At 49.9% G+C, this 27,974-nt stretch overlaps 1 protein-coding gene across 1 annotated transcript; it reads right to left on the bottom strand.

Moving 5' to 3' along the window:
- Positions 1–27,289, bottom strand: WDTC1 (WD and tetratricopeptide repeats 1). The gene is made up of 16 exons (XM_035562318.2): positions 27,243–27,289; positions 19,896–20,028; positions 17,563–17,646; positions 16,658–16,704; positions 15,346–15,457; positions 14,706–14,893; positions 13,862–14,044; positions 13,478–13,572; positions 12,311–12,426; positions 11,181–11,256; positions 9,097–9,193; positions 7,733–7,906; positions 4,428–4,663; positions 3,885–4,053; positions 3,270–3,462; positions 1–3,130 (listed from the first exon to the last, which is right to left on the bottom strand). Exons 2-16 carry the CDS (start codon positions 19,986–19,988, stop codon positions 2,933–2,935), a joined length of 2,061 nt encoding a protein of 686 aa, XP_035418211.1. The 5' UTR covers positions 19,989–20,028; positions 27,243–27,289; the 3' UTR covers positions 1–2,932.
- Between the last annotated feature and the right edge of the window lie 685 nt (positions 27,290–27,974).

Here is a 27,974-nt window from a genome sequence, read left to right as displayed (position 1 = left end):
AGAACAAAGAATTGTTTAATTGCTTAACTCTTTCTCTTCCAGGGAGCACAGAAACAAGTTTTCTGCTCCTTCTAACGAGGGCAGTAAGGCTTGTGTGTTACCTCTACAACTGCAGGGGCAAAGTTTACGAGATGATCATCTTTAGTACTCGAAAAGGCTAGAATTAATAATGGTCGTCGCAACACTAAGAATCCTAGAGTCTCCTCATGGAGAGCCCATTGCTAGAATACAAAAATAAAGGAGGCATCCCTGCATATCCCAGGCTAGAAAGAGTTAACCAGAAAGAGCAGGAAGAAGCTTTCCCAAAGAGGGGGTCGAAGTAAACGGCAGAGGTCAATAAAGCAACATCTTCTCCCTACTTCCCCAGCATGTTTTTTCCTTCACCAATAAATACAAGATCCTCATTAACAAGCGCCAAAGCAGGCAATCTGCCCGCAACAAGGGGAAAAGGGGCTAGAGGCAGAAAGAGTTTTCTCTCCCCTTCTCTCCCATTATTATTTATCTTTTTAATCAAAGCAGCCATTAAAAAAAAAGCAATCCACTGCAGAGGCAGGGAATCTTGTAGCTTTCACACTGCAACTGGCAGGTAAAAGAGCTGCACTGTTTCACAAAGGTAAAAACAACAAAAAATAGCTGCCACAGCTAAAGGTGAATGGGAAGGGACAGGTCTGTTCTTTTCCAAGCTTTCCATCGCAGTCTCAGCTTAAAAATCAAAGTCTGCAGACATTGTCTACTGAAAGCTGAAAAAAAAAGTTTGAGTGGGAGGACGGGGGATGAGGATGCATCTAGTAGGAAAGCCTTAAGCAAAAAAGAAAAGGCCAGACAACGTCAAAAAGCCACCCGAGTGAGGAGAATTTTCCGTTACCTCTGGGTTTTGAAGAGCATTGAGTGCCAGGGTGGACCTGGGTTGGGAGAGCATGTGTACAACCAAACAGGTAAACTGAGCAAGCAGCGGCATCTACCGCCCTGGTACTGCGTGAAAGCAAGCAACCGTGCCCTCAGCAGCCAAGTGACAGCACCTATCCGTCCCAGCAGAGCTCTGCTTCAGCAGAGGAAGATGGAGGGTGAGCCTGACTGAACTGAAAACGAGAAGCCTGCCATCAGAGCACGGGGTGGCCAGTCGGTTCTGGTGGCAAGGGGCACGCTCCCACACGACCGGGGCTCGCTACGGCTCGCTTTCACCCACACGTGACAGAGCAGACGGACCTCGTTGTCTGAAGGGCAGAGATCAGATCCCAGTTAGCTCCACTGCGATTGCAAGGAGGGAGCTGGGGGGGCCTCCCCCCCACAGGGAACGGCATCCTTTGAGAGACGCTGCCAGCCACGAGACTCCGTGACCTCTCTCCCTCTCTCACAAGGCTCTCTCATCTCACAAAGACTGTTCTGGAAGGGAGAGGAAGCCAGTTACCTTGATCAGCCAGCACTGCGCAGTCTCTCTCATCAACGCCTGGCAGCCAGAAGCAGCCGGAGGAGGAAAGGAAGGCCCCTCATCCTTCCGCAGCAGGAACAGGAAGACCAGGGATTGCACCGCATGGAAGAACAGCCCGAATGCAGCACACACACATGCGCACGCTCCTGGACACGCATCTCACCCCTGGGACCAAGGTTAGCATGTTCAGACCTTCAGCAGTAAGAGACACGAGACAGCGCAGAGCAGTTAAGATCTCCAGGGGCTCTTTGGTCTTAGTTGATAGTCCTAGAAAAAACAACCTCTTCAGACTGGGTTGTAGCACAGCTGTGTAAGATCTAGTCGATATTTAGTGTTTGGCAACTGCAAGAGCGGAAAACAGGGCTGCATGTCACACGAGAGGGAAAGGAATGGAAGTACAGCGCTGCATTGCTGGGCGTAGTCCTGGCTGTGCAGCCAGAGCCAGTGTGTGGAGAATGGGAGGAGGAAGGAGGGTTCCTGAGAGGACCACTAATCCACCAGCTGTTACACCACCAAGGTGGGAAAGGCCAAGACAGAGCAGCTGGCTGCATAAAAAAGCTGCTGTCTAAAAGCTCAAAACATGAGTTGCAACAAACACATGATGGCAACGTTCTCAGCTCTAGCACAGGTGACACGGAGAGAAGGTGAGTACAGCTACACACGTTTTGGGCAATAGAGAGAGAAGCCCTGGAAGAGTGCTGTTACCAGCCCCTTTCCTCAGCAGCTTTAGCTACGCGAGTCCTAGGCCTCCGATAAAACCTGCTCCCGTTGCTGCCACCTTTCTCCACAGGTTCACAGACCGTAGAAGAAAGCATCAGAGCTGGGCAAGCACATCCTGCCCTGCTGAGCTGCACATACTCAGTGCCTTCACTGATTCATCAACTAAGACAGATGCCCAGGGAAAAAGACAGGCAGTATCCAGTCCTTAATACAACACAGCCACATCTGATGGCAATATGTTAGAGATGGAAGCCAGAAGAAAGAAATTATGGGACAAAACAGGTGTTTCATGGCCAACAACCCAAAGCCAGGGGCCTCTAGACAGTCTGGTAGCATAAGAGCAGAGTCAGGCTTTCAAGACCAAGATCACTGCAGTAAATTCATTCCATAAGCCCTGCCCTAGGTTTGTATTTTATTCAGGAATTTAACATCCCCTCTACAAATGCATGAATGCAGGCAACATTGCTCTGTACCAGGTCATACAGCAGCTCTGGAAAAAGTCACCAGCTTACACCGCTTACAGACAACTCAAAGATCCCTGTCGGGACTAAATTCCACTAAAGGCAAACCCCAGACTGCACTGCCATGCTGCTCAGTAGCGTGACGGGAGGAGGAGGAGGTGGTGGTGATGGTTTAAAGAAACGGCCGCTCCTGCCCCTGCCAGCTTGTCCTACTCTGTGCATAGTGCGATACAGTGCAGTCGTTCATCAGAGAAAGTTCAGGACCAAGGAAACTAAGTTCCCTTTCAGCCAAACAACTGGAGGAAGGAGAGGCAGTTCTGTTTTAGCTGGGCCGGCACTGGACTTGCCCCTCTGAGCTGTCTTCATCATCTGAGCCTCCAGCCCCACCACTGGTCAGTCCTGTAATCCGGTACCCCATGTTCAGCAACATCACCTCCAGCGGGTCCGCATTCATTCGTCTCTGGTTAGCTTGGGAAGCACCTTCCATGTCCACTACCACGCGGCCATTAAGGGTTTCGCTCTGCAAGACAAGAAGGGAGAGAACTCAGCAAGACACAGCTGGGAACAAGGAGCTGCTGCAACCATCAAGAGATCCCAGTAGGAAAAAGGTCTGCGTTACTCGTCGTGTCACCAAGACAGTCTTTTACTGCGGCTCTTACCTCTGGCCTGGGATTCCACAGTCGTACAACTGGGTCAATGCCACTGGTGGCCAGGAAGCAGTAACTGGGATGAGGCTGGAGACAATTCACAATCGACTCGTCTCCCTGCAGCACTCTAACAAGGTTGGTGGTTTCTTTCTCCCAGATGAAGAAGGAGCCGTCATCCGACCCACTGACTATGTACTGTGCATTGCTAGGGTGAAAGGAGCAGAGACTGGAGATCACAGCTCAGAGCCAAAGCTAGTCTCTAGCAGACACGAGAACCTCAGGTGGCTTCTATCATCAGTAGGCTGCCACTCCTTACGCTTACGGATCCAGATAGAGCTTTCTGCGTTAGTTCCCTCCATCCCCAGAATTCATGTTTGCAATCCCAAATGGCTTTTTGGAAACGCTAGCCCAGCTGGGTCCTCTGTGGATCTGCTACGGAACCTGTTATTCACGCAGCCACACAAGGATGAGGGTTTCCGTCATCCTTCTCAACCCTGCAAACCAGCGTCAGCATCACTTTATGAACGCACACATGAGCCTACACGTGAGGCTTTATCCGACGGACAGAAACATTCTGCTGCTGCTCATACTCCTGTCCTGCACCCCTATTACTCTCTGCCAACATACCTGCCAAAGAAATTGGCCTCTTTGATGTCTGTAGTAGTGTTACAGTGGCCACAATATCGGAATTTGTAGTCGTAGCTGCGCTCCCTCAGCACCATCTCATCCTCTGAGATGGAATCCTTGCGGCCTGTGGCTCGCAGCCGGATGGGGCCACCTCCTTTCTTGTCTTCAGCTGGAAGAACAACACATTTCCCTCATCACAATTTGGGGAGGAACGTGTTCTACACAAAGCACTCTAGAACAGCATCAGTTTCAGAGAAGAGTTAAGAACGATTTCATCAGGGAGCAGGGCTTAGGGCACAAGCTCCCTTCCATATTATCTCCTGGATACATTGCACTATCTTATATCATACTCTCACTCAAGACCAAACCAGGACCAGACGCAAGGAAAGAACAGGCTGAGGCCAGTTTTTGTGCACAGTAACGATCAATCTGCCTCAGAAGTTGGAGCTTTTTTTCATAGGAGCAGTTTAAGGAGTAAACTCCTTGTTTGTTCATTAGATTTTACCCTAACCTTGAAGAACCACGCCGAGCAGCGGCACTCACCGTTATCACTCTTGGAGAAGAGGGCTGCGTTGATATCTCTGTCTAGCGCGTCGCAGGCACTGCTGTGTGCTTGTTCTGGGAACTTCCCTTTAAAGTCATCCAGACACTCCAGTGCTTCTGCCACGTACTTGAGTTCAAAGAGACAGCGGGCGAGACGGAAATGGGCCTTGAGGTGGCATGGATTCAAGGATATGGCCTTCAAGCAGTCTCTTAAAGCATCATAATGGTCCCCATCCCTGGAGAAAAGGGAGGGGTGGATTAGATAGTCCAGGTAGCAACAGCACACTTTCTCCACTGCCATTTCCCAGCCCTTGTCTCTCTCCAAAGCTTGTTGTTTGCAGCCCTCTCTATGCAAGCAGACACACCACAAGCTCACGTATTAATAGCATTTGCTGCGTCCCAGGGGCACCATCTGACCAAGGCCAGCTTCTCGAACGCATCTCCACATGTACACAGGCAGCCCTGTAATGTGACCACGCAGGGAAGCCCAGCAAGTCTTGACCTGCCATTTTAAATCCGACAGAGCAGAGCTCACTGATACAACACATTTAGGGAAGTCCTTTGAAGATGGAGGATGCACAAGCCCTCTGGCCAAGCAGAGGCAAGGCCTCTCCTGCAAGGCGAGCGGGGCCTCCTCGGAGCACGGCAGCTCACGCGTGCCCCTTTGTGGACGCGCGGTGTGGCAGCATGTTTCCTTGCCCACAGTCAAAGCCACTTGTAGTCCTCAGGAAGGAGCTGAAGAACCTCCACGCTTCACAGTCCTGCTGGATACGTATCTAAAGCAGCAGCCTTTTCCCACCTTTACAGGAAAAACTTGATGTTTTAGAAATAAGCAGTAAAACAGATCGGTATTGTAACAGATATTTATATCCTACGTACAGGTACCGGAGACTACGCTTGATTTCCCTAAACTCCACGGCAGTGGGGGTTAAGAGTGCTTCCGTTTGCGCCCTGGAAGCAGAAGAGACATGACAAGCCTTGCACACCCGTGTTCGATTCAGACTGGTAGAGGCTGAGAAGTCAGCCTGGGCTAACTGGCAGCTGCTTGTACCAGCAGCTCGTACTAAACTGATCAAAGCCACCACAACCTTTCCTTAAAGAGGGCCAAGTCTCCCTGTGATGGCTAATAAGACTAATTAGGTTCACACCTGAAACCCACACGCACCGTCTGGAACAGTCCCAAGGAGAGGGGGGGTGAATTGTCCTGCACCTCCCACAGGGTGACAACTCAGATCACGTGGAGCCTTTGTTAAGCAAGAGGTGCTCCTGTATCTATTCATCAAAAGGGAGCTCCGAACGGCTGGGTTAGCACAGCAAGCAGTGCTTATTCAGTGCCACGAGCACGTTCTGCAAGCCATTCATCCCACTGCTCTCTCCCCTCTCTAGGTAGACGTTGGCCACAAATTGCAGCTCGCCTGTACAGAACGTAAAGTGCTTTGTCCATAACATCTGCAGCAGAGCAGGAGAAACATGGTTCTTGAGGTCTGCATCTACCTTTGCAGCACCGTGTCCGTGTTAAACCAGGAGACCGGATGCACAGCATCTCACCACCTTCATTCTAATCAGGAGGTAACGCAAGTTACTTGGTATGATGACAAGACATTTTCAGAGCCGGACAGGCTACAAACTGCTCTGCCACCCTCAAAAGCCCTTCAACCCCAACTACCAGAGACAGACAGCCCAGAAGACTGGCGTGAAAACCTACACGTTGAGATGTAAAGCAGGCCCTGACTTCTCCTATTGCTGCGGGTGTGACTCAGCTTGTGAAAAAGTGCTCTAACTAGGAATCAGCTGAAGTACTGTCAACGCAGACAGTTAAAAGCAATCAGGAGCGATGCAGTTGGCTCTTAGGAGCAAGTTTTAGAAGGCCAGTCTTTGAAGTACTGCGGAGTATGAGCAGCATCTTAAGGGAGGTGAGCAAGAGGAGGTTAGGAAGTTAGAGCTTCCTTTTTCTGGATCTCCCTGCTGCTCAGGAGGAGGTGAAAGCAAGACGTGCAGTGTTCTGCAGGGTGCCTGGTTGCCGTTCCTGCCCCAGACGTGAAGGACACCTTAGAGGCACGCAGCGGTTCAGTGTGTTCAACTGCTTCACCCTCCTCCTCAGTGACATCCCAGCCTTCCTCTGCCATTTACCAACAGCTGTTCCTAGCAGAAAAACACATCTTCTCTGCACCTGAGAAGGTATGAGCTCAGCGCCATTTACATTCTAATCACTGCACACCACAGAAAGCCATCGCATATATTTTCACATCTTCCTGCTACTGAAAGCTGCAGCAAGCACTCGCTGACACGCAGAAAGGTTCAGATCTGCCAACATCCTCCGGGAAAAATGATGCCTATAAGAAAAATGTCATTCACTGAGATCAGCACTCAGCTTCCGTCTTCCATTCCTTAATCCCGACCTATTGTTCTTCTCCCTCTGAACATTGAGGTCTTTTAGAGGCAGCTCCCAAATCTCTGCTATTGCAAAACAGCCAGTAGGCCGGTTACCAACAGTCACAACAACTGCTGGCTGCTCTTTATCTTGGCAAGATGATGGGAGAATTCATTCTGGGGATTTCAGCAGGGAGAGAAGAAGGATATCCTCACAAAGCAAATGTAGATGAAGGGCCACAGCTATTTTAAATATGTTAATAGTAAGCCATACTACTCAGTCTTACTCTGCTCAAGGGGACAGATACCAAAATAACTCAGCTGTATCTTGCAGATGCAGCTCTGGCTATTGGTCAGAGAGGACATTACCCACTGCAGAGGCTAAGAGCGTATTTTGCAATAAAGAAGAAAGAACCTCCCCCAGACTCTGAGGCACCAGTTGCCACCTCACCAGATCCCTCAGAGAGCTTTGCTTCCAGCTGAGGAGAATGTGGGCTAGCTGGGGTAACACAGGACCAGGCCACATTTGACTGTCTCCAACACCAGCCTCTTGGATCAAGCAGCCACCAAAGCAGCTCCAGGCAGGCCCACAACAATCTTACATCAGGACACGTTAAATTACAAAGCACGGTAACCCATCACCTCATCTGTTGACAGCAAATTTAGAGGCATACTCTAAAGCAGATCAGAACTATCCAAAGACACCCAAATACCCTCGGAGTTGCTCATAACGTCGTTACTCAGAAGTGGATTTTTGGTTTCCTTTTACACAGGAAAGGAACAGAACATGACTCAGCCTACCAGTGGGCAAGCCCACAAGCTGCTACCAGGTGTGCTCGCCTGTACAATTCCTGTGGCCACGATTTCTCCAACACGTGCTGCTGTGCAATCCCCTTGTTCTGTGCCAGGGGTGCCCCAGAGCTCTGCTTACTTACCACTTGCGCTTCATGTAGGCAGCAGCTCTGTTTCCATACAGCATGGCATTATTGGGGGCTTTCTGTACTGCTTTGCTGTACAGCTGGATGGCTTGAGTCCACAGCTGGCAAGCAAAGGCCTCGTTGGCTTGCTGCTTGATTCTCTCCAGATACGGAGGCAACTCTACCTGGGGACTGCAGGGAAAGAAGGAAAGAAGCACAGGTAAGTCTCACTTGCTAACACTCCCATTGTTAAATAGTTAACTGTTAACCCAGTTAAATACCTGCAGTGTTTTGTTCTAACTTAACAGGTCCCAGCAAGCATTAGCTAACACCAGAAGTTTCAAAGGTCCTGCACCTGAGTAACCTGAATTTAGGAGGAGGGTTTCTTTTTGACGATCGTTTGACTGTTTCCATTTTTCTTCATATACGGACACACTCAAAATTGATCAGTGTTTTTTTTTTTTTTTAAGTCTCATTCCTCAGACTTCACCAATATATCTATGCTTTGACTGCATAAAAAAAAAAATCCAAACTTCCTTTAGCAACATCTGATGGGTTGCAAATTCAGAAGGAAACCAAGTATCTAAGTTCACATGGCTGCACAAGGCCCATGCTCAGCAAACCAAAATGAGCATCTCCAGCGCCGTGGTGGAGGGGCCATCTAGAGGAAACGAGCTGAAAGCATTCAGCAGAGTGGCTGGAGGAACCTAGACTACCCTTATATGGTATTAAGCAACTGTGTCTTGACTTTTAACCACATCTCATCAGCTGGAGGAAAACCAGTCTGCAAGATGTGCTAGAAGTCTGCTTCTGCTTCACCCCAACTGCTCTTTATTCGTAAGGAAAAAACGCAGCAGGGACAGTAAAAGAGGGCTCTCCATCCACCCCTAGTTCATATGCAAGGGTAACGACAGCAGTGTCATCGTTGTAAAGCAATTTTGGCAGCTTCAGTTCAGTCTGCAGCAGGCAGGTGCCTAAAAAACAGCCAAGGGAAGAAAGGCGCTTTCAACCTGACAGCCACTCCCATCTGTCAGATCACAGCTCCGGCAAGGTCAGGAAGTAAAAACCATGCAGGACAACTAAGAACACTTCGCTTCCAGGACTGAAAAGTCATTTCTTAGTTTTGTCTGCAGTAATTCTTTGTAAGAGCAGAAAAAACCTAATGGACCATGCTTCTCCTAAGATGCTGTTGCCTGATTTGACTCAGGCTTATAGCCCACACACCAGAAATAAATACAGCCCCTAGGACAGAGAGCACTCAACAATCAAATCAACATGCCAAGTGGATTTGCACTTCACACCTTGTTTAGCAGCACCTGATGAGAGGAAGAGGACCTGAACAAAGCCACTGGCCCTTCACTGAGGCAGATCCATCATCTTACCTCACATGTGCTCTTCCTTCTGACAAGCGGAAGCCATTGCTGTGGAGATGGATGCCATTGGACACTCCATTGGTAGAGGTTTTTCCATTCTGCACTTCTGAAGGTTAGAAAAAAATAAAATCATGCAATGGATCAATGTAGATTACACAAACTAATCCCTGAAATATCAGGGTTACATTTTACAGCATAACAAAACCAATGCCACGGCCCCATTCCGAGCACAATGAAGCAGAATTCCACAATTCCACACATTCCTGTCTTCCTGCCACCTAGATCTGATTTGCCTTCAGAGAATCATTCAGATTAGAAAGACCTTCAAAATCATCAGGCCCAACCGTCGACCTGACCTGACATCAGCCTGACATCACGTCCCATCACTAAACCACGTCCCCGTCTCTTAAATGCCTCCAGGGATAGGGATGCACTTCCCTGGGCAGCCCCTTCCACTCTCTCCATGAAGAAATTCCTCTTAATATCCAATCTAAACCTCCCCGGTGCAACTTAAAACAGTTTCCTTCGTACACTTACTACAAACTCTGCAGTACCCTTAAAAAATGAACCCTAGAACCAGAACCAGATACACATGGAACTACACACCCCCACAGGGCGGTCTGAACTGCGCTCCTTCGGACTGAGTCTAGGCCATAACCCGAGTACCCGACTGACTACCAGAAGCCTGACATTTAGAACTGCAGAAGTACTTAACAACTTACTTCTAAATGCCTTTGTATTTTTCAGATGCACCGAGAAAAAAAAAACACAGGCCTAAGTTGTTTAACATTTTATAGAACAAGGAAGATGAGTGGAACCACTGGAGATATCTAGTAAGGGAATTCCAGATGCTTTTTTCCTTTCTTTCTTTTCTTTTCTTACCCTATTGCTCAAGGAGCAGTTACAAGCTGAAGTAATCCTCTGAAGGTCGTGCAGCCAGATCACTTGCCATTCTTATAGAAAAATATTCAAACTCAAGTTTTATAAACTGCATTTATGTTGTAGCTGGGAATACTCCCGCAGCCATTTCAGAGGCTGGGAAACCGGGGACTCTTTCCAAGCACTCTACTGAACAGCTCGGTGCTTCCAGTGCGCAGAGACATGCATGCACATGAAGTTCAGCCTTTGTACAGATGCTGCTTTTTTCACAGCCCTTGCCTGAACTTTCTGTACCCAAAAGGGCGGAGCATTTGCTGAAACTGCACCACTGTGAACCTGTTCAAACCCTGCTCAGCCATTTAAAGCATGACCTCACCAGATACCACAGTACAGATCACCCACATGCAGCCAAGACAGAAGAGAACGGCAGGCAGGGCATCTACTTGCAACCAGGATGTGAGTGTTAGATTAAGGCCCAAGGCAAGCTGAGTACACAGGCTGAACTCTGCCAGAGTGCTCCAAGAACAGGGCTGAGCAGGGAACACTCCCTGATAAGACAGACCCGGCCTCTGCCTGGGGACAGCGCTCTGGACGTTCACCGCACACTGCCTGCAGTATCTGCATACGAACAGGCCCTGTAAGAAACAGGGCCAGGAATAAAAAGGCTCTTGGATTTACTTACTCGTCGAGTAAATGACTTTTTGAATCAACTATCTCACCACCAGGAAGGAGCTTAGTGCCAGGCCAGGCTCTCAGACCAGGGAAGAGATTGTTCTGTCTCCTTCTAATGGGCGTTTAAAGGGGTACCAGCTGCACTCTCCATTTTGTAAGTTTAAAAACACAGAACCAGTACACCATTTCCATGTTTGTCCACATACAAAGTATTTCCTCCTTAGCTAAAGGCAGGGTACTAGGACCTCAACCACTCTACTAAGTCTACTTTATCTTGAGGAGAATGCTTACAGCTATACCTAAGTTGACACATGCACACACCCCTCGACAGCTCATTTCTTCCCTCAAGACACATTTTGTCGCTATGTGTAAGGGTTTTAGGGCTCAGGGTATGAGCTGCACTGCAGAAATTGCCCAGCAACAGCCATGCCATACATCCTTTCCCTCATTCCTGCCCAGATGGAGCTGCACCCTGGAAACAGTTGAGTTCTACATGATTTCACTCTGCTTTCCACTCACTTCCATGACAGGATCACACTTACCCCCTGATGTGTGGCATTTCTTCGGGAGGAGGAAAGTGTATGGCCGCTGCTTGTAAGTTAGATCAAACAAATAGACCTGAGAGATGAAGAAAGAGAGTAAGACAAAAAAAAAAGTCAATGATACATAGAGGCTTAAGGGACAGAAATAAAACAGGGCTAGATGGTTCCATGTTTGTTTTACTATTTCCAGTTTTTAACCATCTTGTTTATAGACATTTACGCACTGAGTAACAGCAGTACCAGTGTCTTGTTGCATTCCAGCACTGGATTCAGAAACAATACCACTGAGAACCAGGAGCCTCCTTTTACTCAAGAGGTACAAACCAACCTGTTCAAAAAGCTCCAACTCCAAGAAGATATTTTAACCATTTAATTAATACAGTGATCGTAAACAAATTGAACACTTATAGTGGTAGAAAAGAAGCAATACACTAAATGAAGGTGTCACTAAGCTGAAGCCAGTATTTCATGAAAAACTTCAAACGCAGCCCTGCGAAACCCTAATTTAAACTTGTACCAGTATAGGAACTGACAGCCCTTATCAATTCGTGTAATTCAGTACCTCCTCTTAAAGAGAAGTCCAAGTGTGAGAAAGATCTCTAGAGGACAACCAGAGTAACCTGCTCACAGGGGAAGTTCCTGCTTAATCCACGCTGATTAATACTGTCAGGAGGATTTTCTCATTTCACTGATAAGCTTTACAAAAGAGCCACAAATATCACCTAGTGCTTAAAATTAAAGCAATCAATATCCCAGGTGAAGTCCTTTGCTTCTGTAAGTTCCTTACATACTACATTGCATTACAGAAGCAGTTTGATGTTTCAGGAATGAGTTAAGCAATTTTTTTTCTACATCAGGGAAGGTCAGTTCCAGAACTTCTCTTTCTCTTCAAGAGAAGGAAAAGTGAATTGCAAAACCAGATCAAAATACCACATAAATTTAATCATCGATAGCATAACAAATAAATCCCTAATACCAGGCATTCAGTCTGAATGCATCAGACGACAGTTTAAAAGCCAACGATGTTACCCACAGAGAAGTTACTACACCTGTTCTGAAGACAACCTATGGTGGCCCGACAAACACAGCCAAATGTTAAACTTTCTACCAAAATTTAGCTGCCTTCTTACCTGCTCCCCTCCCATGTTGACTAAGAGCTCAGTGCCATCAGGACTGAAAGTGACATACGTGGCCACCAGAACTCTCAGCCGGTTGTTGTAGTCCGGAAGCTTCACTGGAAGGTGTCCTGCAGAGGGAAGAGATCCATACATATTAGCGTCACGAGGAACTGTTGTCTTTGTCCTACATCAGCTCCTCCCTTTTACAAGGGGTTGTTAGGACAGCAAGGGCACGAAGCACATGCACCAAAGTGATTTTCCATTTCCTTCTGCTGTCTGTTGAATCCTTCCACCAGCTACCAAAACACTTAGATGTACGGAGCTGCCTTTTCACAAGTTCTAGATACTATTTTTGCAAGGCCATTTCCATATGCAGACAAGACCAGATTATGACTATCTTGCTAACAACTGCAGTCTGCAGAACCCAGCAAATCACAGTTTTATGGATTCACTAAGGATTTAGCCTCCGTGATTTGTGGCCAACTGCAAACAAATACCTCCTTTCTCAACTCTCTAATCACGTTTCCGTAATAAAGCTCTTAGCACAATCAAACCAAGGCTCCTAAATATTCAGCTCACACAAGGGTTCTTTTGCTTCAGACAGCAGATGTGTTGCGTGACCAATTCAGGGGACCTAAGAAATCCTCCAATGGGACTCATCAGAAGCAAGACTGTCAAAACTGGTCTGTTGAACATGCTGGTTTAAGATACTTTAAAAAAAATGGGAAAAAACGGTAAATGAGCACTGGAGAAGAATGACGTCTAGATGCCCAGATACTGCATTGCTCACTCTTCATGTGCAGGATGAAGACAAGCCATTTCCCTTCTGTGCCAAGAAGATTTTTAAACAGCATCCTTCCTGGGACCTGTTCCAGAAGAATGTCTAGAGCCCTCAGGTTATCCAGTCCTTGACTTTCCAATGAAACTGACAAAAAGACATTTACGCTAGACAAGGAGTAAGGCCAGCTCACCAACACACACCGCTGCCAAATCAGGGAAGGTGGGCAGGTAGCATAAGCAAGAATTCACAGCACAGAAGAGAAATAAACTACAATTTCATGGAACATCCACGTATTACACAAACACTTTTCCAAGCAGTGCTTTCTTGCGTGATGAACTCAGTTTCTTCAGGCGTTAATTTAAAGTCCCATTGGTGACCCCCAGGACACGTCCCAGTACCTGCCACGTAGTACTGTGCTGCACCATCCGGGAGAGGTTTCTGCCGGTCACAGAACGTGTGGACTCCAGCCGAAGGACTCTGCTTCATGCTTTTTCTAGCCAGAAAGAAAAGCAGTTATAATCACAGCATTCAGCTGCTGGAAGCCTGCTCTATGCTAACGCTTCTTGTTCATACACAAGGGCAAGCCCTCATGCCCGTGCAGCTGTGCAACCACAGACCTGCCTCCCATCACCCCAGCGTACTTACTTAGATAAAAGACTCTGTGGGCGCTAGAAAAGACTGGGTAAAACTGCACAGTGAGACAGATGAGTCCCAGATCATCGCAACTCCCCCTTCCCCACTCACACGTGCCAAGAAGGCCCCGAAAAGCCAGCTGCCGTTACCTGTGGTTGTGGATCATGCGTATGTCGTAGAGCCGCACAAAGGGCCCGCTCGCCCCTACTGCCAAGTAGTTGTTATCCTGAGGGTTGACTGTGAGGCATTTGGCCTCCACCAGCTGCCCGCAGTACTCGGTCAGGTCTATCAGGACTTCTGAACGCTTGCTGTTCTCCCGCAGATCATACTGTCTGCAAAGGGAAGAGAGAGTCAGGCAACCCGTGCCACCAGCTAACAGAAGCAGCAGTAAGAGAGTTTAGCTTTCCATGGTGACCAAACTGAAGGCCACTCAAAGCACCACATTTCACTGCTCTGCAGCGACCTGTGTTTAATTATCTGGCTTGTATGCGAAGAGATGACACTACCACTAACAGGCATTTGTGCCACAGGTTACTGGGAGCAAACCAGTTCAGTAAACGCTAGGCCTCAACATCAGGATAATCACTAAAACCAGCTCCATAACATGCACAGACTTAGTCAAGCTCTAAATTAGAGTCCAGGCCATGACCTAACAAACAGTACACAGTATGAACAGACTCCCGCAGTTGCATCTACTCATTAAGCCTCAATGACTCTGAAGGAAAGCTTCACTCAGTGTTGCTTCTGCCTTCCTACTTTCCATTTGATACGGCTATTCCCTTCTTGTCCTCCCTTTTCAGTGGAGGAAAACAGAGGAGCTGGGTGAGTACTTATCAGAAGAATCTACATTTCAAGAAGAATCCTTTCAGCTTCAGGAAAGGGAGAGATTAGCCTGAGCTCTTTAGTACAGAGAGTCTCTCTCCAGATTTATGCTTAGCACATACTGCAATGGATCCTAATCCAATTCATTTTGGGGCAGAATTCGTTCTGTACCTGATTAGCCCATCTTCTGCAGCACTCCAGAAGGTATTAGGCCACATGGGAGCTGTGGCAATCCGCTTAACTCTGTTTGTGTGATCTCCGAACATGTGGATGGTTTCCTTGACAGTCAAGTCGTGCACATGCACCTTGGAATCGGCAGCTCCCGTGATGAGGATCCGATCCCCCGAATGCGGCAAGAACTGTGGACGACAGATTTGACATTCAGACCTGAGAGGTGCTGAGGCTCTTCACAAAGACACTGCTGAGCTTCCTTGGCAGGTCTCAGAGCAGCTTGCTTTGGGAACACAGGACGCCCCACGTTACCACCTATATTCCACATGCACACTCAAGAGTCAATAATGACAGTAACACACAAACTGCTCTCTCTATCTCGTATCTTTAACTCCTGATTCCCTACAACCATTTCCTTTGACTCTAAAGAGGTAAGGAGCTAAGCCCAGGAGCTACACAGACTAAGAAGCACAGGTATTGGATGTAATACAATTTTTCCTAACATTACAAATATTAAATGATGGGGGTTGAGGGAATGGATTGCTTGCACGAAAACATTTCCCAGCAACATTTCAAAAGCTACTCTCTGGCTGCTTTGGCTGCTGATTTTGTTAGTCATTTAGTCCTTCTACTCAAATACCTTGACAGAAAAGATGTTTGCAGTATGTCCTGTGTGCATAGAAAGGAGTTTCTTGTGGTGCAGAGGATCCCAGACAATGGTATGCTGGTCATCAGAGCCAGAGGCCAACAAGCTAAAAGAAACAGAAGAGAAGTATGCATCATGGACTCCTCTGTTCCAAGCTGTGACCAATTTCTGAGAGTGGTTTGACCACAGATAGCCATTAAGTTCATTCAGCTCTAAGAAGCCCCCTTCCTTCCTCCTTTCTCAGCTCTGTTTTCTTGACGCTTTCCACTCAGCCAGCCCAAGGAAGTAAAGCAGCCAAATATCAACTCCACAGAAAATAAAGCAAGTTTTTTTTTTGTTGGTTTAGCATCTTGACCCAGCTCACCACAGACTCAGATGGCACAGCAAAAACAACAGGAGCGTTGGTCAATAACAAAATGCAGGGCCTCCACCTTCCTTATTAGCCTGGCTGCATTAACTGCTCCCACATCACCCCCGTGCTCAAGCCAAGCCATTCATTCCTGGACTTGAGATGTGCCCGGGCAGTCCCAAGGCAGGACTCATTAAGTGATTCACAGACTGCTTTTTAAGTGCAGGGTGTGGCAGCAGTATTGCAAGGTGCTCGTGCATTTATCTTCTGTTAAAGCAAAAGAATCTGACATCTGCAACCATCAGCTGTTTTAAATTTATTTCCTTGGAGCCAGATCTCTCTCAAGTATGTGAAATTTTCACTGGTAAATAATTTTGAAGACTATCAGACAGCAGACTTTGGATTTTACAAGAGGCATGTCAAGAAATAGAGGCTTTTTCTTCCATCCAGTTATTTTTCTTGGAGATACTCTTTATTCTACTTGGTTAACTGAAATGTTCTCATGATGAGTTTCTCTCTAAAATTGCAGAGGGGGGTGAATGCTGTACCTCCCTCCTTAACGTGCATGTCCCCAGCATCAACATTTAGCAGCACAGTGAAGGGGGTAGGGAAATGTCACTTCCTACCAGCTGGGCAAATCCTGAAGATCCATTACAATCCATAATGCCACTTAAGAGAAGAGAGCAGCCTTCAGTCTCCACTTCTTAGTCTGACCATTTCCCTTCTGAGCTCACTAAATGCACATTTCTAATAATATCCAGACATATTCAACAAAATAAAGCTTCTCTGAAGCTTGAGCTCAACTACAGTTCAAAACTTTGAGCTTGAGCCCTCATCCATTTTATTAGGAATTTATTTATGGGAAGTAGCTGCTTACGATAAGGTGACCTACATCCTGCTCTTGGGAGAACCTGGGTTATCAGTCTGTTGATCCCCCGAATCAAGTCGCATACTTACTCTCCTTTTTCATTCCATTCTAGACAGTTGACACACCCAGAATGACCCTGAGCAAAAAAAGGGGAAGAGAGTATTACACAAACTTCAGCCTTATCAAACAGAGCTGTTCTAAGGCAAGGACGCAGCGAGCTCCCCACACATAACAACTTGTTCTAAAACAAGCAGCTTTTTATTCTGCAAAAGAACACCCACACGGCAGATAAACACCTCCAGAAAAGACAGACATGCTATAAGCAGCTGGGGTAGAAAAGACAAAATGAAACAAATAAAAAGAAAACAACGTAGTGTTGAATAAAATGGCAGTTCAGCCTCAGAGGCTACTGATGAAATCCTGCTGTACACACGGAAAGGTGACTTTGCTTCAAAAGCCCTTGGCGAGGCTGACAAATTACACGTACAGGTTCTCTGGGATTGCAGGGAAAATGCAGTTTTGATAACTCTTTTGGAAGCACCTTGCTGCTCAGTGACTGTATCATACATCTTCAACCACATTAGCTAACAACTGTAACAGGGAAGACTAGGAGAGCACTGAGCAGCAGTTGAGAGGTGGCTGAAAAGGGAGACAGAAGAATCCTTTCCTCCCCCAAATCAAGACAATCTTAAGGTGTTTTTTTTTAAGTTGTGTCAGACTGCAATACAACAGCCCATTCTTTAGACAACACATTACACTTCAGCTTTACAGCTGAACATCTGGAAGAGTTGACAGTTGCCTTCTTCAGACACCACTGTTAGGGTCAGCTGACGCACACCCGTCAAAGGCTCTCCAGCAGACGGTTTAGGGGACTTAATAACCAGTATCTCTCTCCCATACAAGAGAGAATTCCATACGCTCCAGCCTGCTGTACCTTCCGTACCAAGCTGTACAACCAGTGGTTGTGTTTGCTCTTTGAGCACTGCCCACTTACCTGCAATTCTGCTTCCAGGCCCAGGCGCCGAATGAATGGGTCGGTGACATGATAGTGTCGCTCAAAGCCCAGCGCGCCCCTCTCCTGCATGAAGCAAACAAATGCCACACTGACTACAGCAAACAAAACACTCCTTGTTCCCTTTAAGAGAAGATTCATGAGCCATAAAAATCAAGGAGGGACCTTGCCAGATATTGGGGTGTCCATAGCACCAGGGACAAGTCCTGTAGAAGGAGGACATCATTCACATCATCTCCAGCTGCTTACACACTTTGCAATCCTTGCCCTGGACTGGTTTGAAATGATTTCGACCTAATTGATGGGCTCCAGCTGGGCAGCTAAGGCAAACTCTGAGGAGGCCCACAGCAAGACCGAGTTGACTGCTTTGTGCCAGAAATGGAAGATACAAAAGAGCTCAAGACTGCCTGTCTCAAACCCCTGCGAGGATTTCACAAACTGACTCCTGAGAACTGCAGTACTGGACTAGAGCAGCTGAGAAGTCTGTCCTTACACAGAATCTCTCCTGAAGCACCACAGATGACTTTGAAACTTGAGTCAAGCACTTGTAATCTCAGCATTCCCACGTCCTCCTCACCGTTCCCTGCGTCTACCCTCACCATCGGGAAATGTAATGGGGAACACAACTGGACAGCATCCTCTAGAGATGGCTTACTTCATCAGAAACGGAGCAGGAGCGTGTGGCTGCAGCACCACAGCACAGCCTGTTCTGCAGGGAAGGGAACAGCTGCCACAGAACTGCGTCAGTACAAATGAAGGTGAAGAAAAGCAGGACAGTTGTTTCCCCTGTGATCTCACAGAGTTCACAGATGCATTAGCAGATGGCTTCGATGAAAGAAGGCCAACTGCAGAGGCAGCCATGAAGGAAAGGGAACGCAAGTCATATTTTGAATGGAACATCAAGCGTCCGAGGAGATCCCTTCCCAGCACCTGACCCAGCCCCAGTCCTGTCCCGTGACATACCACGGTCAGGTGAAGACAACCTAAGCCTCAGTTATCACCATTTACAGAGGAGAACACTGATCTCAAAACCTGTCCTTACGGTGCTAGGAACGCGTCAGTAGTCACAGAACAGCCACAAAGAACAAACGCAGCGTGTGGCCAATGCAGACCAACAGTGAACTATGAGCTCCATGTGCTAGAAGATATTTGAGAACAAAATGGAGACAGGTGTAAGGAGATTGGAGGGGGAAAAGAAAAACAAAACAACACAAAAAACCCCACAGGCTATTGGAGAAACGTCCATTACAAACTTCAAACCTCTTGACATATTGTCACGGATAGCGTTCCCAAAACACTCCCAGGTCCACTGCAAGGTGCTGCAGTTACAATTCCTTGCTGTTGCAGCCTCAGTAGCTTTGTGAGGTCTGTGCAGCAGGATATTGCTTCTCCTGCAAGGAACTGTCAGACTTAGCAACCTTCCCAAGGTCACAGATGAAAGCCTAACAGAACAGACAGTGTGAAAAAGTCCCAGGCTAGCGCTCTAACCACAGAACCATCCCTTCCTTGTTAGGGCAGCAAAATAAATCTTTGCACATGGATTAAATTACAAGCTTATCATGCAAGGTTCGGTACCAAACTGCATGTTGAACTGTGGCGTCCCAGCTCCTAGTTCCTTGTTCTGGCCACTAACAGGCCACTTTTGTGAATTCTGGCTACCAACAAAGCTGCAAATGATTTAAGGCCTCCCAGTCCAAGCAATAATTGTCTATTGTGTCTGCTGTAGCTAGTCCTTTCACGTTAAGAGATATTTCACTAATGCAGCCATCAGATGACTGATCTGACCACAGAAGTTCCTCCCTACACAAAGGAAGCAAACACATCACTCTTTAAAGAAAAAAAGAGACGGCAAAAAAAGACAGACACAGAGAGAGATCATTAGCCTTACTACAGTCAGAAAATACCTTTGATGGCAAGATCACACAAAAAGAACACAAAGAAGTCGACAAAAAACTCGTGGGGGAAGCTAGCTAAGGGTCCTTTACGTTGCCCAAACACAAGCAGAGAGATTTCTCTCTTCAGCGGTGTACTGTAAAGGAACAGACCTGCCAACGTGGAACCAGTTTGGTGTGCTCCTGCTAGGGAGAAGAATTGTATTCTTGTTACGCCACACTTTGCCCCAGCTCCTCATTAAGGACAATGATAGGTCCTGTGCGTTTGTTCTCTTAAGCTCCTTATGCAGCTGATCAATATGGAGGTGGCAGAGATCTCTTCAGAAGCACAGGCAACACCACGAGTATTTCCCAACCCAGCGTGAACGCTGCTTCTCCACCAGCTCCCCGCTCAACACAAGCGGACGTTTGGCTAACGCGTACCTTGATCTGCCTGTGGATGATGTCTCTGGTAATGTTTGCTTTTGCCATCTTCTTGCAAGAAGCTATCGGGAGAGCCGCTGTGCATCCAAGCATGCCAACGGAGCCAAGATCCACACCAAGGGCATTTAATTACCTGCGGAACAGGACAGGGAGCAAACAAAGGCAGGCAGACAAACGGGTTAGGACGTTCATACAAACTGTGAAGGACGACCCACCCCCAAACTGCAGCGGCCAGGAACTGAAGAATTCTCTATAAAGGCTCCTTGCAGAAACTCAAGGATGGGCAGGAGCAACCCAGGACTGAAGGACGCCCAACCGAAGCAGTCTGCAAACTGCGGGTGACAAGTTCAAAATGAGCAGGACTCCAGGACAACAACGGCCTAGAAAAGCCATGCAAAGAGACCCTGCAAGTCCGGGGTCAGGACGCACCGTTTCACGGTTTCCACCTTTGTACGTGCAGCCCACTTACGTCCAATTTTGCTTTTCCCATTTCCCAAAACCAGCGAGACTCACTACACTGTGGACCTATAAGGCAGTGATATTTTTGGCCACCTCTCCTCTCTTATTTACTGTATTTGATTGCAGTAATTTTTTAGAAAAGATTTTAGAAGCAAATTTACTATATTTGGTCACAGTAACTATGCTATAGTACATAATAAATACGTTTTCCTTAGAAACCACAACAGCCAACCATCAGGTGACGCTATCATCAGAACACCCCCTTACATTAGCAATAAAAAGGGGTGCCCTTTGCAAGTTGTATTTCCAGGAGGAATTAGAGATTTCCGCACACTTATGGAGCTCCAGACTTAATTCGCTACCCTAAATAACTGAAACCCCGTAAGATCAGCTATACCTGCTAGAAAATATTCCAGCTGCGGAGTAGTTGTCACAACCCTGCTCCAGACAGGCTACCTAGCAAAACACCAGCTAGTCTCTGCGAAACGATGTCATTCACCTCATTTCCATACCACAAGCCCTGCACTGTCCCATTTTGGTATTTCTATAGTTCTCTTAAACAACAACAAAAAAAAACAACACGTATTTTAAACACCATTTTGTCCTACATAAGCCGAGAGTTTTAAATTCCCTTTAACGAGCATTTGCGAGCAGAGCAAGCTGAAATATCCAAACGAGTCCTCTCGAACGAGGAAATGCTGACTCACCGAAACAAGAACGTTTCACAGAAACGCAGCACCCAACAGCTCCGCTGAGTTCAGTCTGACAAACGCTACCCTGTTCCCTGCCGGTCCAGCCACCAGTTTGGGTCAAACGAGGGCTTTTTGGTCAACGCCGTAGCTGACCCTACATGTCTCGAGGCTCCTGCACCCCGGCGTGCCCGGAGCCCCCAGCTCCAGCTCCACCTGGCTTTGGGGAAAGCATCAGCGTGCGGGCATTTCCCCGTGGTGCCGGTACCAGGAGCCCACCTCTCCTCCCTGCAAGCGGTTTGCAGACTTTCCTCCAAGCGGAGGCTCTGAGCGCCTCCCTAGCTCAGCTGGCTCCTCCATGCGACCCTGTAGTGAACGCAGAAATGACGTTAAACCTACAGGTGGCAAGGAATGCCATCCAAACTGAAGATCAGTCGTGTAGGGGGCTCCTAGGCAGGATTTAGGGCAGCCATAGGAGCTCTCGAATACAACACAGAAAGGCAGAGCTGCTTGTGGATCTCTGAAGATCTCCCTACTGCAGCGAGCAGCCCTTATGGTTGTGCTCGAGCCCTGTTTTGTCCGCGCTGAGGCCGAAATGGATGAAATTCCCACAGCCTCGGGTGCAAGGCGAGGCAGCAGGAGGGGAGAACCCAGCGCTGCGGGGCCACTTGCAGCCTGCACGTGGGACCAACTCCTCCCTGGTGTGAGCACTGCCAGCCATCTCACCCCGGACCACGTCTAGTTTCCACAGCAGACAGGTCCAGTAAGACCACAGCTGCCACACGCCTCCAGCTCACCGCGGAGGAAGAAGCTCGACCCGTTCCCCGTCCGCTGGGGCGATTAGCTGAGCTTGTGCTGCACCCCATCGCCTGTTCAGCTGAAGGACACTCGGTCAGGGCTCCTCGAGAATCCGCTGGCCTGAAACTGTCCTCGATCACCAGACCCAGTGCGTGTGTACTTGTCCAGTGTGCCATCACGTCGGTACTTCAGCCAAGTTCCTTCTCCTGCAGAAGTAGCACCAGGAAAGCCAGCACGCCCGCCCAGGAAGGGACTTCATGTTTTAAGCTTCCCAAACTTTCTTACCCTCATGTTAAGTAAGAGTCGGCTCACTCCCAGGCTTAACAGCAAGAGGCACCACTGTGAACGCATTTCCTCATCAATATTTCACGCCAATTCCTGCGTAGGATGACTAAGCTATCACATTTTGATACCTATCCTCTGTCTTTCCACGCGAGCTTAGAACTGGCATTGTTCTGCCTGTTTACGGAGAGCAAGTCTGCAAGGGGACAGCAACAGCAGCAAAGGGCTCCCTCCTTCCTTCAGCCGAAAACCAAGCCAGAGCTGAGTGCAGCGCCTCGGTGCCCACCTCGTGCAGGGATCACACCGACCGTGGTGCGGAGGCGAACACGGGAAGCCCGGACAGCCCAGCAGCTCCTCATGCCCCGGGCCAGCTCTACAGACCCGTGGCAGCTGTGCTAAATACGCTCCGTTGCTGGAGACATCCGCGGGGATGTGGTTTCTAGACACCTTCCTACCAAGCTCCGCAAGCAGCCAAGGAGTGCTGGCTGAAAAAGCAGCTCCAAGTTTCTCCAAGGATCTGCGATCTCTCAGCTCGTCTCTCCAGGCACCCTTTTCAGCTCACCAGCCTCGTCCTGCCCTTCTCCTAGGCCAGATCCCCACCTCCTGGCCTCCTTAAACAAACCCTCCGGGATGCACAAGTGCTTCCTCCACCCACAGCTACAGCAGGGCAGAGACCTTCCACCCCTCGCAGCGCCCCAGCAGCTCAGCCCTCCGGCGAGGGATCCCCAGGCAGGATCCAAATCTCTCATCTTCCTGCTCCGGAACAGCTTGGTTTTCTCTGGATCTCAGGAGGTCTATCAGGGCTAAAACCATGCCGCAGCAGAGCAGGCTGCCGCCTCCCAGCTGACAAACACCCAATGCTCTCCTCAAGACCCCTAGAAGCGTTTCTGTCCCATCTCTTACCTCTAGTCGTGGCTAATTTCTAGACAACTCCTTTTTATTCAACACCGACCTGCCACGACAGCTCACCCAATGACCTGAAGCATACACCTGGAGAAACGCGTGGTCTTGGAAAGGCACGGACCTCCCACACTGCACACAGCAGAGATAAAGAACCCACACCAAGAAGCCAATTTACTTCTCAATAAGTTACTGCAAAACCACTAATAAGACCATAAACTTACTCTTTGACCGTGCGAACGGGACGTGCAGAAGAAAATATGAGCATCGGAATCCCCCTGCTCTTTAAGACAGACCCAAATTCCCTTCCCCTCCAACAAAGTCTCTTCTGCCACGAAGCTGTACGCGCTCTGGAGTTCATTTCATGCACATTTTCTGAAGGAGCACAGGAATACCCCGCAGGTTGGTATCTCTGCGAGTGATACCAAGGATTTGTAGGATTGCAGCTGTGCTGTGGAGCTTCCCAGCAGTAACTCAGAGGCGTTCGCAGCAGACCATCCTTCAGCAGGTCTCAAGAGATCAACATCTCAACTTTAGCTCTTAACAGTTAAAGGTCAACAAAATCACCCACGAAATCAGTCCTTTGGTTGACAAAGCTGGGTGAATAAGGGTCTAAAACAAAACATTTGATGCAAAACTGACCTTAAACGTACTAACACCGGCATCCGAGGCTGTACACAAGCAAATTGTTGAGTGGCTGGCTTACCTGAGATGCCAATGCAAACTTCGTAGTGTTTGACTATTAAAAAAAAAGGACGGGCTTGGAAAAAACAGTCAAATGGGAAAAGATGAGCCTAAGGTGTCTCTCTTGCTTACACAGAGGTTTGACTGAACGCTGTTAAACGCTTAAAGGCCTCCCAGAACACACACGTGCTTGGCCAAGGAGACTCGAGGAGCTTTTCTTGCTGTTCTTTGCTGCTCGAGAGGTATTCAGCAGTAAGAAACTACAGCTGCAAAGTCCTTGGCAAGCTTAAATTATTGTGGAATCACAGGCTAGGAATTAAGGAGTCCCAAACTCCCATTCCAGGTCAGACTTTTTCCATCAGGCACAGCCGGTCACAGCCCCAGACCCACACTCACCACAAATACCTAATTCTGCACCACACCGTTGTACACGGAGATCATCTGCCTCCAATTTAGCTAAAAACTGACCCCAGTATAAAGCATGAAAACCCCTAAGCCTTGTAAGTCTCCTGGAAAGTAACCACAAAAAACTGGAGAATAACCAGTGCCTCCGACCCCTTAGGCTCGTACAGGCTTCCAGTCACCGAGTCCCTTCGGAGAGCCCGTCCAAACGCCACCCCTAAAGGCACGTCGCTCTCTGTAGGACATCTCTCGGCAAAACCTCACTGCCGTACAGGTTCTGTTCGCTTTCAGAAATACCATTTCCTAACCACTCGTGCAGTTCCCTGGCTGTTCACTAAACCAGCGCAACCACCTCATGAAACGAGAGGATTAAGTCCCACTTAAGGACAATTTGGGATAAATCCACGCTGTTGGTACCAGCGATGATGACACAAGCGGCGCCACTTTGCCTACACCTAAGAGATCACCGAGACCTTTTTTGGTCTTTTATTAGAGGACCAAGGAAGCACGTTTCACGATCACCCTTCAGGAGCATCGCCACCACCCCATCCCCAGTACCAGCCTCTCCTCAAACCGCACCCTGAAGCGCAGACCCTGTCCCACCTGCGGTTAGCGGTGGTTCACTTCTCCGACTCTCCTGCTCCTGCAGCGCAAAGCTCCAGAGACAAAAAAAAAAAAAAACACAAACTTTCGCAACACTTGGCCTTTAAATCTGCAGTCAAAAATTAACAAGCCACAGATTTGTGCAGGCTGTGGTCTCAAGACCTGCTAGGGTGTATTTACAGTGACAGAAACTTAAGAGTTTCCAGGAGGAGAACTCTTTCAGAGTGCTTCGGGGAGGGGGCGCTTACAAGATTCACTGGCTTTCCCCAGCTGGCTCTTCTAATTTTCCTGAAACACTTGCTCAAAGTCTAGGACCAGAGCGCTGACATCCGTAACGCAAACAACTCCATCATTTCACCATCGAACGGTCCCAAAGCAGCTGGTGTTGGAGGGGTGTTCTTGTGGCTGAATGTTTCCCCTCGCACACCCACCCACACGCCCCCGCCCCACTTACACACGCGGTAAGGCAGCGACACGGCCGAGCACCCTGCAGAGCCGAGCTCCAAAGTCCACACCTCTGGCCTGCTGCCCTTCCGAAAAGCTCCAGCGACGCGGAGAGCGTCCCCAAAGCAGCCGGGCCCGTTCTCAGCTGAGCGACGCGATTCCTAACTGTTTGGATGTGCCCGCGTTTCTCAGCCTCTGAACTCAAGGTCATTGAAAAACAAAAAGCACCATTTCACACCCTGCAAGTCTTTGCGGATACGTGGCTCATCCCGAAGGAAGATCCCTCTTACCCTCCCCTTTAGCATCTCTAAATGCCTTCAGTTCTCCATGCACCACCGGGACCCGACTCGATCACTCGGCGGGCTTCTTGAGCCTCACAACTTACTTTCCCTGTCCCCTTTACCTTGACTTTCCAAGAGGTCGCGGGTCAAATTAAAACATACACAGACGGATTTATAACGAACCCTGGGAAACAAGAGGAAGCGACCTGGTTAGCAGGAGACACCCAGCAAAAAGGCGGCTCTGCTACAGCTGAAGGAGTTGCCAGGAGCAGCAGCAGTCGCTCCCCAGGACAGATGGCTCCGCACGCAGAGCCAGCCAACACCAGAGGAAGGAGCCGCTTGCAGCAGGACAGGCAGGACCCGAGACCCAGCACAAGTGGACAGCAGCAGCAGGGGAACTTTGAGAAGCCCACCCCGCAGCGCTCCGGGCTTCATCCTCCAGCTGACGCGGCGGGGAGAAGGGGAAGATGCGAGACCAGCACCAGACCCGCCCGGCGCCAGAGCCACTCGGCCCCAGGAAGGAGTTTAATGGGGTCAGAGGAGCCAAGGCCGGTCTCCCGCCCAGGTAAGGGGCCGCAGGACGCCCAGAAGGGCAGGGGGAAGTCCCACGGGAAGGGCTGGGTGGGGGAGAGGCCAGCGGGCAGAGCCCGGAAGGGGGAGAGGGGCTGGGGGAGGCACAAGACAGTGGGTGTGAGGGGGGGGTCCCAGCAGGGCCGGGGGTGCTGGCAAATAGGGGGGCAGCTGGGAGGGGTGAGGGGCACCTGATGGGGACGGGGGTGACACTCGGGGGGGGGGGGGGGTAAGTGACAGGGAAGGAGGGCATGGGGGGGCACTGAGAGGGGAGAGGGTGCTGGGGGGGGTCACTGAGAGGGGGGGTCACTGAGAGGGGAGGGGGTACAGGGGGGGGAAAACTGACAGGGAAATGGGTACGGGGGGGTCACTGAGAGGGGAAGGAGGCATGGGGGTGTTAACAAACAGGGAAGGGGGTATAAGGGGGGGTCACTGACAGGAAAGTGGGTACAAGGGGGGGCGTCACTGACAGGGAAGGGGGTATGGGGGAGGATACCTGACAGGAAAGAGGGTACAAGGGGGGGGCGTCACTGGGAGGGGAGGGGGTATGGGGGGGTCACTGACAGGGTAGGGGGTACAAGGGGGGGGTCACTGAGAGGGGAGGGGGTACGGGGGGGATAACTGATGAGAAATGGGGTACGGGAGGGTCACTGACAGGGCAAGGGTTGGGGGGGGGAATGAAAAGGGAATGGTTAAGGGAGGGGTAACTGACAGGGAAGGGGACACGGGGGGGCGTGTCACTGGGGGGGGGGGATGAGAGGGGAGGGGAGGAGCCGGGCCGGGGGGGGGGGGTCCCGTTGTCCCGTTACCTGTCAGGCCTCCCGGCGGCGGGCGCAGCGGGCACCGGGAGTTGCGCGGCTCCATCCATGCGGGGGGGGCGACACCGGGAGGGGGCGACACCGGGGGGGGGACACACGGAAACGGGGCCGAGCGCGGGGAGGGGGGGGGGGGGGGGAAGCCAAAAGGGCCCCCGTAAAGCGTCGGGGGCCGCGGCCCGGCTACGGGGAGGTCCCTTGGGAGCGGGGAGGGCCCCTCATGAGCGGCCCCGGCCGTGCCCCCCCGCCCCGTGCCCCGGTGCCCCCCCTCCGCCTGTCCGGGGCTCAGCAGCACCCCCCCGCCGCCACCACCGCCGCCGCCTGCCCTACGCATGCGCTACGCCAACTGCGCCACCACCCCCCGGGCACCCGCCACGGCCTCAGCCCCGCGCAACCGACGCAAGTCGCTTTCGAGAATACCTTCCCCGGCCCGTCCTGCCGAGGGACGCCGCCCCGTGATTGACAGCTCGACCCTGAGCCAACGGGAAAAAGGGGAGAGAGCGCTTCGGGAGGGCTCGGCCAATCGGCGAGGCGAGGGGGCGGGAGGTGTGCCGCGCGAGGGCTGCTGGGAGTCGTAGTCCGCGGAGGAGTTAGGCCCGGGCCTCCCTGCACGCAGTCCCCTCAGGGGGCTCCCGGGGCCCGCGGGGCCCCCCGCGGCGTGCCCCGGCCTCCCCCTGCCGCCGCCCGCCTGCGGGCCGGGAGCCTCTGGGCTGGGCCTCGGCGGGCACGGCGGCAGCAAGGCCAAGGCCTGGGCTCACCGTCAGCCTGAGAGCATGTCCCCGTGGAAATCCTAACCCCCAGCCCTACACGAGTGCCCATTCCACAAGCAATTCCCACACGTTAAGCTTCAGGCTTCCCCCAGGCAGCACAAAGTTAATTTTCTTATGGGGAGAAATAACTCTGTGGAAAGAGCCAGGGGGTGGCAGTGTTTGCAAAAAACCTTCCCCGCGCCTTGGCCTTCCAGCTGCTGTGGGGCGCCCAGAGGTCCAATGCTGCTGGACACGGGCGAAGCAGCCCTCCTGTTCTCAGGAGGCTGCGAAATAAATATTTCAGGAGTTAAACATTCATCCCTCTGTGATTCACATCCCCAACTAAACGTTCTGAAGTCTATTAATAAACTTTAATGATTAAATTCTCGTTTAGAACTTCGTT

The sequence above is a fragment of the Cygnus atratus genome, chromosome 23, assembly GCF_013377495.2.
Source record: "Cygnus atratus isolate AKBS03 ecotype Queensland, Australia chromosome 23, CAtr_DNAZoo_HiC_assembly, whole genome shotgun sequence".
Taxonomy (NCBI): Eukaryota; Metazoa; Chordata; class Aves; order Anseriformes; family Anatidae; genus Cygnus; species Cygnus atratus.
Note: the sequence above shows the minus strand (reverse complement) of the source record. Positions and strands in the feature narration are given on the sequence as shown.

What these genes read in the sequence shown, in the direction of transcription:
- WDTC1 (XM_035562318.2), bottom strand. Translation starts at nt 19,988, where the DNA reads ATGCTTGGATGCACAGCGGCTCTCCCGATAGCTTCTTGCAAGAAGATG. An exon ending in GAAATGCCACACATCAGGGG is followed by an intron (nt 9,194 to 11,180) that starts GTAAGTGTGATC and finishes TCTAACCTTCAG; the next exon opens with AAGTGCAGAATGGAAAAACC. An exon ending in TGTGGAATCCCAGGCCAGAG is followed by an intron (nt 3,131 to 3,269) that starts GTAAGAGCCGCA and finishes CTTGTCTTGCAG; the next exon opens with AGCGAAACCCTTAATGGCCG.